The sequence below is a fragment of the Tachypleus tridentatus genome, chromosome 12 (assembly GCF_004210375.1).
Source record: "Tachypleus tridentatus isolate NWPU-2018 chromosome 12, ASM421037v1, whole genome shotgun sequence".
NCBI classification, from domain to species: Eukaryota; Metazoa; Arthropoda; class Merostomata; order Xiphosura; family Limulidae; genus Tachypleus; species Tachypleus tridentatus.
In genome coordinates this window covers 1,996,207-2,010,766 of record NC_134836.1, presented here as the reverse complement: position 1 = coordinate 2,010,766, position 14,560 = coordinate 1,996,207, and the positions used below count along the sequence as shown (strand labels likewise).

The 14,560-nt window shown below is 30.3% G+C and overlaps 1 protein-coding gene across 3 annotated transcripts in view; it reads left to right on the top strand.

Moving 5' to 3' along the window:
- The window catches only part of LOC143234879 (3-phosphoinositide-dependent protein kinase 1-like), a 62,749-nt gene that overhangs the window by 35,634 nt on the left and 12,555 nt on the right, over positions 1-14,560 (top strand). For all 3 annotated transcript variants that reach the window (XM_076472569.1, XM_076472571.1, XM_076472570.1), the window contains exons 4-6: positions 1,316-1,462; positions 10,046-10,190; positions 11,655-11,746. In XM_076472569.1, the coding sequence (XP_076328684.1) occupies positions 1,316-1,462; positions 10,046-10,190; positions 11,655-11,746 (384 nt within the window). The remainder of the gene's footprint in view (positions 1-1,315; positions 1,463-10,045; positions 10,191-11,654; positions 11,747-14,560) is intronic.

The following is a 14,560-nucleotide window of genomic DNA, read 5'->3' as shown; positions in this document are numbered from 1 at the left end:
AGTAATGTATTACCAGCTGCTTTACATTATTTTAGTATAAATGTCACATCTTTGTGTTTCCAATGCACAGAATTTGAAACTGGCATTTTTACAGCAACATTTTGATCAGTTCTTTGACAAAAACTATCCAAGTATCATAAAACTGGTGTCTGTAGTAAAGACTTGTTATGAGTACATTTTGAACTAGCCTAACAATCTTCACACTCACGTATAGCAAGTTTCTGTACTGAAATGACACAACATAAGAAATCGGGAAAATCTACATCAGATTTTTTAACAGTGGAATGTAGTATGTGTTATACATACAGTATTTGCTTATTTGTTTATTAAGAGACTCACCCTACCATGTAAACAAAACCTAGTTAAAGATGCACAAGCAGTCAGCTGTTGGCATTGTTTGCCTGAATGAAATAAAATATATTTCATACTATAAGTAAGCCTTGAATATAATTGTAGCATACAATTCAAACTGCTTATTTATATTAGTTGAAGGAGTGATTTGCTTACATGTGTGAAAAATTTATATTTTTGTTTTCATGACCCCTTTTTTTACCTGGTAAACAGACTTTTTCCCTCCTGTTTACTCATTGAATTTTTCTCCCAAAGACTTCCTGAAATTGTATAGTTTTAATCATTTCTGTTTGTCTAAAACTGATGAGCCATTTTAGACATAATTCACTATCCTACCCTACCTGTTTCAGACTCCATTTAATAAACTGGTCTTCTACAAGGACTATTACTTAATTGTGAACATCATTAAGTAAGGCAACATTTCTTAGCCAACCACTAAACTTTGCATTATGTTTAGTGCTTTGATCTTATTATTTTCTGTTATCTGTTACTATTACAAACTATGCACTGTGTATTGTAACTGTAAGATATATTATATGTGGTTGTGTTTGTTTTGCCTCTAACAGTATCTGCAGTTTTCACTCACTCTTCCATAATATTACAATATTTCCACCTGGAAAGGTCACTGTTGTAAAATGCACAATATATATATATATTGTCCTTGATGCATACAAGTATTTATGCAGTTGGTCGCAGTTCAAAATGTAAACTAATTTTATTCTGGGCATTGGACCCCAGACTTTGTGTTTTTGTAGCATCGTGTTGAGTAATCAGCAGATCGCAAATGTTTACATGCTATAAAAATTCTTCACAAATATTATGTATTATAGTAACCAATATATAATGTTGTTATTTTCCAGTTGTTTCGTACTTAACTGTATTACAAATATTTTTACATTTCACATTTTTTTTTATTGCATTATATAATTGTTACATTCACAAAATTTCTTTGCTTATTTCGTAGTCAAAGTCTGTGAAAAAATTCACATCCTTCGGGAAAAGAAACAGAAAGCTATCATGAGAGAGAAACAGATTATGAATATACTCAACGATCATCCCAGCCCCTTCTTCATCAAGTTGTTCTGTACCTTTCAAGATACTGATAGACTTTGTATCCTACTAATTACACTACATTCAAATAATGTGAAAATTTTATACAGGTAAATATTTGATGATCCACATTAAGCGTGGTTGATAAATGCAATATTTATTTTCTGAAATTTCAAAAATACACAAGAATAATCTTTATCAAAATATTAACAAATAAAAGTATTTCTACAGTTTATTATAGTATGCCTTTGGCATATCCACACTGGATTGTGTTTTAAGCTATATGTTTTGCCTTTTTACAAAACATTGTCTCTTGGGAAAATTATTGTGTTAATCTAATAATTCTATTTTTTTTAAAGAGATGTATCAACCTCAGTATTATTGTCAGCCTCACCAAATGACATATATAATAGAAATTTGATTTTCTATTTTTAACAAACAATGAAATAATTACTCACTTTGATTATTTAATTTCCATTTCAACTTATTATTTTCCTGGAACTTTTATAATCATGATAGGGTAAAAAGGTTAATTTTAATTTTTGTTTTGGTTAAGGTTTTCTTCTGTAGTTTAAAAGGACATAAAGTAAGAAAGATGGAAATAGTAACAGAATATGCCATCTGAGCTTTATCTTCCATGAAGAATTGCATTCTGGCACCTGATATTGTTCAATAATAAGGAATGTTGAACTTATACAACAACAATAAATATAGCCTTTTGCTTCTGTAGGTTTAACTGGTTTATAGAAGTTCATGTGAATATATTTTTTTTGTATGTTAGTCATTTCCAATATGGTCATATCTTCTCTCACTCAAAGCTATCTTAATTTTCTTTCTGCTCTCTGAGCATTACTAAATTATTTGTGAACTCAGTACACTAGTCTATTTACCCCATCAATTTCATACTATTTTTGAAGGTGTTCATATTATATGACTACTCTCCACCAGTAGCATTGTGCCACCTACATTGGTACAGCTAGTTCAGATGGATACTCAAATCAACAATTTATACACATTAAGTTTAAATCTTTATGTTCAAGATGATGATGATTTTACTAGATTTCATGTTCCTGTTGCCATGACTCAGCATCATTCATTTTGGTGGAGGTTTGTTCTTCTCCTTTCTTCAAAATCTCCTAATAGATTGGTGGTAAGTTTTCCATTTGTACACTTTGCACCTTTTGGCAATATCTATGATAGGCAAGGCTGATATGCCCTTTGTGGCTTTGTCCTTTATACAGGGAAAAATTAAGCATTTCATATGACCAGTGCTTAGATATTTGTCTTTTGTTTTTTTCATTAATTTAAATGTTTTAAATTGGATGGATATTGATTATTTGTTTTCTAGGTAATTTTCATTATTTTATACATTCATTTTTACTAAATACTTTGAAGACTAAGAAAGTGCAATGTTTTGTCAGATCGATATTGGTACTTTCTCAGCTAGATATGCTAAAGTAGTTTGCATTTTACATACAATTGCTACTTGTGCTCTATCTGAATTTTTTTTTAAATCATTGTTCAATATGTGTTTTATAATTTTAATTTTATTCAGTGTACAATTTAATATTTTTTGAAACTGCTACATTGTTGACATGTTCATTTCTTTCCTTTTCATTGGGATAAGGTTTGCTTCAGCTACATTTCCTATGTTCTTGACACTAGATTCAAATTTTTCTCAGATTTTACAATTTGAGGTTTGTTCTCATTGTACAGACATTGTCAATAGTTATTTATATGTAGAAGTTGAGTGTTCCAGTTTAGGGCCCACATGTTTGGACTAACCTCAGCTTGTTATATATTTTGTAAGATGATAAGAACTTTTGCTCAACATCTTCACTTGATGAATATTTGTTCTCCTCATGAAATGGATGAGTGGCTTCTGCTTGATTTTTCCAGTAATCAAATCTATGCTCTACCTTTCTATCTGACTCCTTCTCAGAGTTCTATCCTTAATCCCAACCAATCTGTTTCTAATCCTACTTTTGGCTCTATGTTGACCAGCACAAGCATAGTTCCTTCTGTTCATACATTTACTTATACAACCTCCCTTATCCTTACCTTTGTCTTGGTCTCTACTATGTCAACCTCTGTCAGATATTGTTAATTCATACTTCACCACATTTCATCTACATGCCTTTTGTCAGGTTCCATTTCTTCTTGTGTTGCACAATCCATCAGACCTTCTTCCACGTCCAGTTACCAAAGGTGATGAACTGGTGATCCATCTCTCTCAATTCTTTAAATAGTTGTTTGACAAGTGCTTGTCCCCTTCAACTGTGTGTAGCTATTAGTAGGTTTTGTTTATTCAGGGTTTAATTTTAAGGAAATTTTCAGGTTCTTCTTAGAGCAACCTAACCTTTATCAGATTGTTTGAGAAACTTTATTAGTTGTCCAAAAAATAAAATACATAGATCCTAAGAAAAAATATCTAGTTACAACAGTATTGATGTACAAAGATCTAAAAAAGACCCATTTACAAAACTTTCATGTTTTTATATCTTAATTATTTCCAAAATGTACAATTAATGTTTAGTAGGCAATTTTGCGTGTTTATTCAACAAATGTTTGATGCTTTATTTCCCAGAAATTTTCATTTTATTGGAAAGAATAAACCCAAACAATGCTAATGTTACATGATAAGGAAACAAATAGTCAATAATTTATAAAACTTTTAAACAGAACAACAATCTTGGCTAATTGCATTCATTGTTTTCATTCTAATGAGCTTGATCTGTCTGCCAAGTATGGTAAAGTACAGAGTGTAGTAAGTCTAGACTTGAATTGGAATAGTTGCACCTTAAGTATACCTTAATATGTATGTAGTGCCTTAGCACTACACTTGCACACGTGCGCATACACCATTGTGTTGTCATTCCTGCTCCTAGTTTGTATTTCCCTGGAAAGAGGCAACCCATATTTTATTTATTGTTGTTATGTACAATTTTGTTTATACTGTTATTATTATTATTTTCTGTTTCATAGATTTTTCCAGCTACTGTCATGGTAGCTCGGCCTTCTATATTTTCTAGGCTTGATTAATTGAGTCTGTCTGAAGTGAGGTTTAGGCTCATATGTATGTAACTGAAAGGCATCTCAGTGTTTCAACTGGGATAATTATTGATGAAAATTCTAAGTTTGATTTACTAAATTTGATTAATTTAGCTCCTATTGAGGAATTACCACTGAGAAGTTTGAGACAGCCATGTTAATTTTATTGCCCTAAGCATCTACACTAAAAAATTAATCACACTGGCAGTTGATTTTGTTGCAAGTTCCCACACACAACAATATATCAAAAAATACAATGTGTTATAATAGTGTTATTTTGATTGCACTTGCTGATTGTTTGTGATTTTTTCTATTTTCCAATCAGTTAAATGTTGATTTAAATACTAAACATTACTTTACTGTTAAAAATTGTGTGCTTGTGAATGATTACAGTTTGTCTGTGACAGAAAGTTTAGTGACTAAAGCAGCATTATTAGCCAATCACTGTGGTGAACTTTTCCATTTTTCAGGCCCTTCTGGTGTATTGTACTCTTGCACACACTACAATCTTTTTTTAAACATAGAAGTGGACCAAAATATAATTTTGTGTATTTAGAATTTTCAAGTTCATAGTTATGGAAATTACCAGTGATATTGGTTGAGGATCGAAGTCAACATGTTTCTAGGCACACGCAGATCAAGAACTGCAGGCAGCAAAGTCTCTGAGTAGAAACATTTTTGTTTCCCACAATTTGCCAATCTGCTCATTTTTTCCATACTTAGGCCTATAGGTGGTCTGTATTCTGAAAACACAAAATTTCTTTCCAGTATATGCAGTTGACCTTGAACCTGATAATAGTAATTATGACTTTTCATCGAGACTGACCTATTCTGTATGTTCTTGTTACAGCAAATTTTTGGTGGTGTTTTCAAAGGTTCTATTGGGGTTTTATGTTCAGCACTCTAAAGACGTTTCTAAAATTGTCATTTTTGACTAAGCCATCAGCAGATACACCCAAGTAATCAACTTCTCTATCCACAAAAACAAAAAATCCATAACAACCTTTATGTAATAAAGTTTTTTGTAAAGTTTTCATAATGTTTGTTGTTTTACTGTATTTGTGCAAGAATTTATTTCATCTTACAAATTACTCTTAAAATTAGAAGCAGTAAGGTATTTTCTACTTTCTATTCCTTCTGTTTCTCTCTCTCTCTCTCTTTTGTTTTCAGCCACATGAGTACTTAATAAAATCTTTGACATAAGAGTATTCACTTTATTCTTGCTGACGTCACACTTTTTACAATGTGATCAATAATCACTGCATCACTATTATTTGTATGAGCCAAGATCATTTCAATTCTATTCATCTTTTCCATGTTTTTGACATCATAATTCGTCATCGAACTTGCTCTCATTTTTTATTTTTGTTGCATATTTCTGTAAAGCATACTAGGACTTTTGTTTGGACTTTTTTTCCATGCTACAACTTGCCATTGGGGTCCAAGTTGGTATGGTAAACCAGAACCAAAACAGTGTCAGTTATAAGGTCCTCTATTTCTGACCAAATAATTTGTTTCCCCCAAGTATTCTTATTATTATATCCATGTAAGTCTTTTCTGCATTGTTTTATCACCTGGAATGAGGTGATGAGTGTTTTGGTTGAGTCTGATGTGATTTGTACAAATATTGGTCAAGGAAAGGATGATATGAAACTTGCTGCTAGCTCAGTATTTCCAAAATTTTAACAAAGTATGCTTTACACTGCCTGTGGTCTCCCAAAATATGAAAAAGCCCATTTCTGAAGTCATTTTGTCAACTGTTATTTTGTTCAGCATTGTAACTAATGGCTGCTCTAGCACATTGCTTCAGTTGAAGTATCCTTTATCAGAAATGATGCATACTCAACTGATTCATTTGCAAGAGTGAAAAGTGGTTTTGTTTTTAGTCAGGCTAAATGAATAACTAATGTAGTTATTCTTTATCACTTCAATATTAACATACTGTTTACTGTTAACATTGGTCACATGACCATTAACTGTCATTTCTGGAATTTCATTATTATAATGATTTTCCTTACTCCTGTGGGTAACTGTTGTTTTTTTTTTTAATTACATCCACTACTGTTTCTTTTTTGTTTCTTGCTAGAAAAGTTGCCTTTTATTTTAACTATTTCTAACTCAAAACTAGGCTCATAGTTCAAAAAGCTCTTGTTTCCTTTAGAAATTATTTCACAAATTGAGAAAGGTTAGGACTTTAGCTTTTAAGGTTCTCAACACAGGGCACAAATCATATAACCAATCATGTAATGTTACATAGTTTGAGTTGGGAAACTGCTTTGAGAGTACCTGTCCCTCAAATGATCTAACAATTATAGGTGACAACTACTAAACTTCATATCTAAATATCTTTCTCTGAAATCTTTTACATAGCAATTTACTAAATGTATTTGAACAGTTATTTTCCATAAATTATATAAACATATTGTTAGATCAAACATGATTTATTCCTATGCTATTGCATTAAAAAATCCTGTGGATTTTATTAGATAGTCGAATACCATAAAAGTTCTGAAAACTAATAGAAGGAAGATCCATTTTTATACTGATATGAATTTTTTTCCAAATCAGCAGAAACTAATTGTGCAAATTTTTCCAGACCATTTTGTCTGTTTTTATTCCAAATATTAATTATTAATCTCAATTTACTATTATGTATTTTATATTTAGAACTAAAATTTAATGGAACTTAGTGATAATATTTATTACCTCAAATAATTTGTTTGCACACTTGTGCTTTCAGAGTTTACGCTTTGAATCTGGAGCATCCATTTATGAATATATACACACACACAGGAAGATTAGTAAGCTAGTGAAGGAAGCTATCATAAGTTAAGAATAAAGACACTGTTATTGTACTAATCACTACTCATGCTTTTACTTATTTCAGCTTTAGGCTCAGGACTGGTAGAACATTCAGCATCTGTCTTGTGAAAGTGGGTTTTCTCGGGGCACTCGTGTTTCCCCCACAGCAAACTCTGATGCACTTGGATTTATAGATCCTAGCCACTCCGTGACCTTGATTATGGGACATTTAAGAAACAGTTCGTCGACTTGTTTCTTTCCATTCTTTTGTCAAGTTTGTCCATTAAGTCATGTCATCAATAGTGCAAGGACAATGTTATGCCACTGATTATTTTCTCTCTGCTGCCTTGATCTGACCAGACACCTTTTTTCACACTTTTCTGAAACTACTTCAACCTTCAGTATCAACTGAGTAACACAAAAACAAACCAGACCAAAAATTAAATCCGATTTCTCAATGATCACATCAAAATTCTATCATGAGCAGGGCAAAGAGTAATATCAGTATCCCTGAACACCCCAGTTGGGAAATTTACCTTTGTATAAAACTAAATAACTACCATGGTATTTTCTTCTTCCTTTCTTTTTTGGAACTATACTGTACTCCCTTTAATAATTTTTTAGCTTATTACAATACTCGTAACAGCAACTGCTGTGAACAATTGTTGGTGTTAGACTGTTTCAGTAATGTAATTAGAAGTGGATTATAATGATTTATGTTTCCTTATTTATTAAACTTCAGACCAAAGTTGTATCTATCCCTTCATAGCAAATGCTTATTTTGCCTGCATTTTGTAATTGTGCATCTAAACAATAATCTTTGGGATGGGGATCAGAACTATACTATACTCCCTTTAATAATTTTTCTTAAAAAGTAATTTCTTGAATGTTATATTTATTCACTCGTATTTGTAATAGACACTTACAGGTTAGTGTTTTAGTTAGTTTTTTTGCAACCAAAACTTCACAAAATGCATTCTGCTCAATGCTGAAAACAGGTAGTTTCAAAGATGTGTTATAAGGTCATTAGTTTATCAGGGACTCAAAATACTTTAGAACTTTATTTATGTGGAAGAATTTGAAAATACAAAATTTTAGCTATGGTTCGAACTATGTATAACTTACAAGCACAATTTCTCAGAAAAATATATGTATACAGCTTTGTTTATATGAAACATTTATGCAGTATACTTGTATGTGATAACATATTGTGGCAGTATAACAGTATTGAAAAATGAGTTAGATTGAAAGTTTTTATGTAGAGAATGTAGGTATTTTAATAGAATATTGGTCTGTCTTTGGGTACTACATACAACAAAGTATATGGGGTTATGTACAAAATCAGTAGTACAGTTTCTAATTTCTAAAAGTATCTGAAGATATAATGAAATAAATAGTAAAAATATTTTTTTGTTGTGATGCTGATATTGTTATTATTTTGATACCAACCAAGATCTAATGTTTTCTGTAATGCATGTAATTGTATATTGGTGTTTTTGAAGGCAGTATAGACTAAAATAAATGAATTGGTTTTAAATTTAATGGAATTGGCTATTAGTTTTATGGCTTCCAAATTGATAAAAAGTGCAAGCATGTTTGGCAACAACAGTTTTATGTGATCTTGAGTAGAAGGAGTTGTCTAATTTAATATGAAAACTATATCCTCAAGGTGTCATGTTGACTAGTTGTTTTGCTTACACTTGTCAACATTGCAGAAAGTTACCACCTGATGCTGTTCAACACTGTTTTAACCGGACCTTCACACTTTTCCATGGTTGAACTAAAACCCAAATGCAACTTGAAGCGATAACATTTCTACAAGTGCAGATATGGCAAGTGGGGAATCTTAGAATTTTATGCAAATTTCATGAAAGATATTTCTAGTGTTCTTCTCAATACTTTTGTTCAGAGAATTTGGCTTATTTTATAAATTTGTGTTATAGTCTACAGTATAGTGATTTTTGTATTGGAAAGGATGGGTGTTAATATCACCAAAAACTTTTTGCTTCATACTATGATACATATTAAAAGCAAAGGTTTTACACTGTTTTATTTGGAAAAATTCAAATATTCAGTTTTCATTATTTTTCTGGGTTTCTTGTTAAAATGAATAATAAAAATTCAAAAATATTAGTTTTTAACCACTAAAATTTTTAACTGGTATACGTACAACCATGTACATTAAAGAACATTTGTGTCTATGCTTTATACATCTCACATGAGTAACAAACAACAGAGTCATGTGAGAAAAGTAATGCTTTATATATTAAATCACATAAACAGTGAGAAATTAAAAATTCTCACCAGGAATGGATTTAGATACAGATAAATAATGTTGAAATAGTCTTCTATAATTATAATACATTATGATTGGTTAATAATTATTTGGATAAGGATTAACTGATAGTTTAAAAAAAATGAAGAACAAAGTCCTAGGCATACACAATATAGAAACTATTATTGGTAGAAATAACAATGTGAACCATTCTTTAATTGTAGTTAAACATTGGTCATATAAACTTGTGAATCCACCCTCTTAGAAATACCAGTAATCAACAATAAGTATCTAGATTGATACTTTTTGCCCTTTTGCATTAAAATTCATTAATATGTCAGGCTTTAGAAAAACTTTAAACTTTATATACAAGTACCAAGTAAGATTTTCTACCATTATATAAACATTCATTGCAATATCGTAATACTTTGCTGGGTATGTATTTGTATTTTGGTCATGAACAATATGAATATTTATGTGAATACATATAATTGTTGATCTTAACATTGTATTCAGATTTTGTAATGAGCTATGCAAAACATGGAGAACTTCTGCCTTATATAATTAAGGTGGGATCTTTTGATGAAGAATGCACTAGATTTTATGGAGGAGAAATTCTGTTAGCCCTAGAACACTTGCATAAATTAGGAATAATTCATAGGTAAGTCTTATTGCTATCAGATTATAAGTTAACTATAAAGTGGTTGTTGAAATATATACATGTGTATAATATACATATTTTTTGAAAGCCATCGAATCAGAATGTTCAATTTTGTTTGTTTACTTCTGGTTTTAATTATATTGCAGTATTTCTTAAGTGTATATGTATACATTTGATCTCTCAGTGTCAATTGAAAAATGTTTTTACTTATGCTTAAAAACATTATTGTTAAAGGTTTTTGGTTATTTTTATAATGTTATTGGTTTATCCTCCTCATATTATTTCAGTATGTACTAAGTATATTTTTGTGCAAGTCTGTATAAATTTAATTTTTTATTTATTTAAGATACCAAAAAATAGAACTTTTTAAATGCTTTCTTGTGGTGTAGATAATTTCTAAGTATCTTCAATAAAACAAACAATCCAACTTTACTACCACAATACTAGATCTGTTTCAAGCTTTTTAAGCTTGACATTATATCTAAAAGTTAATCTACCTTGAATAATATATTTTCAATTTAGAGCCTAATATGTATAGATATATGATGGATTTTAGGTATTTAAAATTGTGAGGTTTTAACTTTAATTAAGTTGTTTTTTAAGGTTTTTTTATTGATAGTCAAATTTCAATTACTCCATGTTGGCTGGAGGAGAGATGGGAGTAAACTTGTGGAAATATTTCTTTCTTACATTGTCTAAGATTAATTAATCCAGGAGTTAAGATCAGTAGTTTTAGTGCTTGTTTAGAACCATCATGCTCAGTAGGCTCACCTTTAGTGCTTGTTTAGAATCATCATGCTTGGTAGCTTCACCTTTAGTGGTTATTTAGAACCATTATGCTCTTCTTTTTTTTGTTATTCTACCAGATTTTATATTAATCTTATCCCCATTTACTTAGTGGCTAAGCTTTGTGATCTTAAGATTTTGCATTGTAGAAACTTTAGTTAGGTGTTTTGTTGCTCATTTGAAGTTGTTGGTAAAATGAGTTAGACTTTATAAAAAATTTCTACGTTGAAGTACCTATTATTGAACTTCATGTATTAACAAATATCAAAAAGTAATGTTTTTATAGGACATTTTTTTTACATGTTTGATAGTTTTTTGCTAATATTTTATATGGTATAGAAAGTAGAGGTTTCAAACCCAAACATTTTTGCAAGGATAATGGTTAAAATATGTTAAGATATTTTTTTGTAAACTTCATATGGTAAAATATATTTTATATAATGTATACATGTGTAATAAGTTAAAAGAAAAAATGTTAACAATTTTATCAATTTACAAATGCATCACTGTTAATATTAGAAATATGTATTTAGACTAGAACATGTATTGCTTATGCATAATGTTTCTGATGAAACTAATAGTTGCAGAAAGTGCTTTTGTTTGGAAATGGGTTTTTTTCAATATTTTGTAGTGTTTTAATGTCTGAACACAAAAACTTGTAAATCTGTTTTTATTCAGAGACTTGAAGCCAGAAAATATTCTTCTAAATGAACAGATGCATGTTCAGATAACAGATTTTGGGTCAGCCAAAGTTTTAGACAGTATTTCAGGTTAGTATTTATTTATTTTATAACAAAACATGATATATGTGTTTATGAAAAAAAATACACTTAATAATTCTAATTATATGTTAAAATCATCATTTGCATTATATTCACATTCTTGGTTTGTAAGTAGTTAGCATTGTCACTTACAAAAAAAAATTCAATCTTTACTTTTGTTGTTTGGCAGTGTGCTAGCATTCTCAGTTTTCCCCTTTAGTTTGTTTAGTTGTACTGTACTGTCTAAAGGAATATAAACAAAAATCTGTAACTGATTGTGAGATCAAATTTATAGTTTCAGTGTCCAAACTTTTTCACTTGCTAAATATCAATACATTTTGCCAACCTACAACAGAAACACCATCCATCTTTCATTAACTTTTAAGACAGTTTTAAAAATTGTTTATAATCAATCAAAAGAGCTTATATTTTATTTCAAGCTTGCAATAGTCAATTTCAATTTTGTTTCAGTAAACGTTAGACTAGGGGAAGTGTTCAGTTGTGTGTCTAAAAGAAAGTTAATGCTAATGGTATTAATGATATTTTGATGTTTTTAAAAAGGCATTTAAATTGCATTTAGTTTTGGACTTTATAAATTGGTGACATATATTAGTCAGTTTCTCAAGTGCACATTAGAAGTTTCATTACTATTATTATAAAAGTAAGACCAAGCTTATCTCTGTTTGTATATTGAGGGCTCAGTACATCAGTGTTTAATGGTTCCCCCTTTTGAATGTTAAATGAACCAATGTTGAGGAGCCAGTGAGAACATTGCTATCATTTTTCTTTAACTTTGTTTTTGTTTATAAAAGATTGTTTACAAACATAATATGGCTCTCCCATAGTAATTAAAGAAGAAAATTTGAGTTGTATGCCTTCAGATCCACTTATCTTGCTCAAAACTAAGATATATAAGTGGATTATATTACAATGGATGAGGATCTTTTGTCTACATTTCCACAAGTAAACTGTAAGATTGTTACAGTGATTACCAAATTTAAAAGTTTTAACTTAATGCAGTGCAGTATATGATAAGTCTGTGGCAAGTAATAAAAGTTAATATGTGTGATTAAATTTTTAAAAATAATTGAAATTCTTATTTCGTATCCCTCAGGGTCTTTTAAGAAATTTGCAACAGCAGTTTTACTACGTCCAATTTCACCAGCGATGGCATGTTGAGAGAGACCTTGCTTTTGCAGCTCGACATTTCTGCCATGTTCAAACTCTGTCAACTTTATGGCCTTTGCTATGTTTGTACCCAATGTAACACAGGAGATGTCAGTAGGAGATATTGACAGTGCTAATGCTTGAACACAAATGACTAAATTTCGTTATGTGTTTACTGATTAACGCTACATTTCAGTGTGGTCGTAAACTTTTGACCAGTTAGTATTTAGGCTAATTTCATAGTGTTCACATTTTTCCTATTAAATGCTAAAAAAGTTTTTTTTTCCCCTTTTCTTATTTTCATTTTTCGAAGCTCTACTCAAATAAGTGGTTGAGTCTAACAACGCAAGATGCATATTTTTTCTTTATGTTCATTGGCCTTAAGATTTTGTTGAGCAGTGTATAAATATTTAGAGTACAAAATGTGGAAGTTCTTTCACAACAGTCTTACAAACAATTACCTATACCCATTAACATATTCAACTGTCCATATTGAACATAAACATTTTTAGGAATGTCTGGGGATTCATGGTTTTCATACAACGTTTGCTAAAACCATGGTTTCTATGCTTCATGTATATCTATAATAGGCAGGACTGACATTCCCCTAAAAAAATATAATTATATGTTATTTTGCAGTAACTGATGTACAACTATAAACATAAGTCTTCAGTATATTGTAGAAGACATTAACCCTTAAACAACAGCCATCATCAATTTGCAGTCAATACAGCTATCATCAATTGATGATACAAGCTAAAATCCTCAGTTGGCAACCCACTCAAAGTGTTGTGTCTGAGTCATTTTCTCAGTGTCAGTCATAGAGCAGAAAAAGAATGGTGCATCAGCTAAGGGAATGATGCAAAGGCATTTTTCAAAACTGAAGTAGTAGCATATGATAATTATTCCAGTGAAAAAGAAAACTTTTCAGATTTTTCATTATCATCAAATTCAATTATTTCAAGCTTTGAATGTGATATAGATAGTGAATCAGAATCCATAAGTGAATTAGAATCCATTGGTTCCCAATGGGTAAGGTGTCACAGGAAAGTTTGAGAAGTATTTACAATGGTGAAGAATAAAGCTAAGGAATCTTTTTCTCCATTTCAAAAAGTAGTTATTGATGAATTTTATATTTTTTTCAAGGGTTGCTTAGTTTTCAAGCAATACATTCCAAGCAAGTGCCATAGATTTGAAATAAAAATCTTTGTATTATGTGATTTTGAGACAGGAATTATAATATATATGATTATCTATTCTGCAAGTGATGTAAATGTCCCCAAAGATCCCTGATTGGGATTTGCAGAATCAGTTGTCAAGAGATTGATGAAAGACTACCTTGGAAAAGGTCGTATATATTGATAATTATTATACAAATCAAGAATTATTGAGCTTCCTTTTTGAAAATAAGACTGGTTTTATTGGAACAGTTACAAATAATCTGAAGAATGTGCCTAAATTTGTATCTCTGAAGAAGGGAAATGTTGAGACCAAGAAGCAAGGGAATATTTTAGCACTTAAATGGAAAGACAAATGTCCTGTTATTTTGCTTAGTGCAGTACATAAAGGTGAAATGAAATACAGTGAGAAGGATGTGTACAAAAATAAACAATGAATAACCAATCCTGATATGGTTTTAAATTATACTGTAAACAT